The sequence below is a fragment of the Perkinsus marinus genome (assembly GCF_000006405.1).
Source record: "Perkinsus marinus ATCC 50983 genomic scaffold scf_1104296952298, whole genome shotgun sequence".
In the NCBI taxonomy this organism is placed as follows: domain Eukaryota; phylum Perkinsozoa; order Perkinsida; family Perkinsidae; genus Perkinsus; species Perkinsus marinus.
Genome location: NW_003208915.1, coordinates 21,127 through 22,298, shown reverse-complemented (window position 1 = coordinate 22,298; position 1,172 = coordinate 21,127). Strand labels below are relative to the sequence as shown.

Genomic DNA, 1,172 nt, shown 5'->3' with positions numbered 1-1,172 from the left:
GCCACTTCGGGCCTCCGGCGCAGCGTTTTATGCCGTTGCAAGGGAATCTGGCATGAATTCATTGGCGAATAGGGAACACTGTGCCCGAAGTGGCATATCGGCCCTCGAACGGGATCGACCTCAAAAACTGAAACTGATCATTATATCTCGTACGTCAGGGGAATTAATTACACTGACGGATGTTTCCGGGTGGCATAGCTGCCCCAGCGGAGAAACTGGTCAACTTATTTCGTGTGCATACTCTTGGACGAAGTGTATCGTATTGAGGAGTATCTTCGGATGGCATAGTTTCCTCACTGCTTTATTGTACTGAGGCGTATCTTCGTATGACATACTTGCCTCACTAATTTATCGTACTGAGGTGTATCGGATGGCATACTTGCCCCACTAATTTACTGTACTGAGGCGTATCTTCGTATGGCATAGCTGCCCCAACATTTGATGATACTAAGAGTATCAGTATTGACCATCATTTGTGGGCACGATATTATCTAGTGACTACTTCAACGCAGAACTCGTCAACTGTGCCTTTCAGGATATCGCCAATGAGACCTTCGCGATATTCTCTCCATCGGACCCAAGGGTTAAGACTACTCTAACAGCTCGAATAGTCGATGCATTGATGCGGAACTTGCTCAATATTATATTCGCCCTGCAAACATGGCTATTGGGTTTTGTACCATACATCGGCACCTTCCTCAATCTGACAAGCATGTGCTTGCTGGTATCACAATGCGGCCACGTCATGGTTTTTATCGCAGTCCCTCCTCAGATTTCTACATACAGCTTCGAGTATCGATGGGTATATCTCGGATGGGAGTCCCATGTCCGTTTACGTTTCATAGAGAGGCATTGGGCATACTTCATCGGATTCGGTCAGGTGTCAAGGAAGTCTTTGACGTGCTCATTTGCCTCCAGGTCTCCCCTCGACTGTGCTATGTTCCGTCTTTCCACGGTTCATCGACAACGGAATCTTTTCAATGCTCTTCCCTATCTGCATTATGACAGCCGTTGCTGCTAGACCGAGAAGCATGACGACACTTGGCAGAGTGAGTCCTCAATGCCTATTACCAAGGCCCTGCCGGGATTAGTGTTTTGAATTGCGTCAAACCGTATTCATTTGTTGAGCGAACAACTATGAAGCTCGGTCCGACCATAATTGGCTTGACCTC

General features: G+C 47.4%; 1 protein-coding gene across 1 annotated transcript; it reads left to right on the top strand.

The window, feature by feature from the left end:
* Positions 1-535: 535 nt before the first annotated feature.
* On the top strand, positions 536-1,010 carry Pmar_PMAR009946 (p53 induced protein, putative; the record flags this gene model as incomplete). The annotated part of the gene is made up of 3 exons (XM_002777091.1): positions 536-724; positions 773-875; positions 919-1,010. Coding segments are annotated over 3 exons (384 nt in total), but the record flags the coding sequence as incomplete, so codon positions are not given.
* Positions 1,011-1,172: the final 162 nt, after the last annotated feature.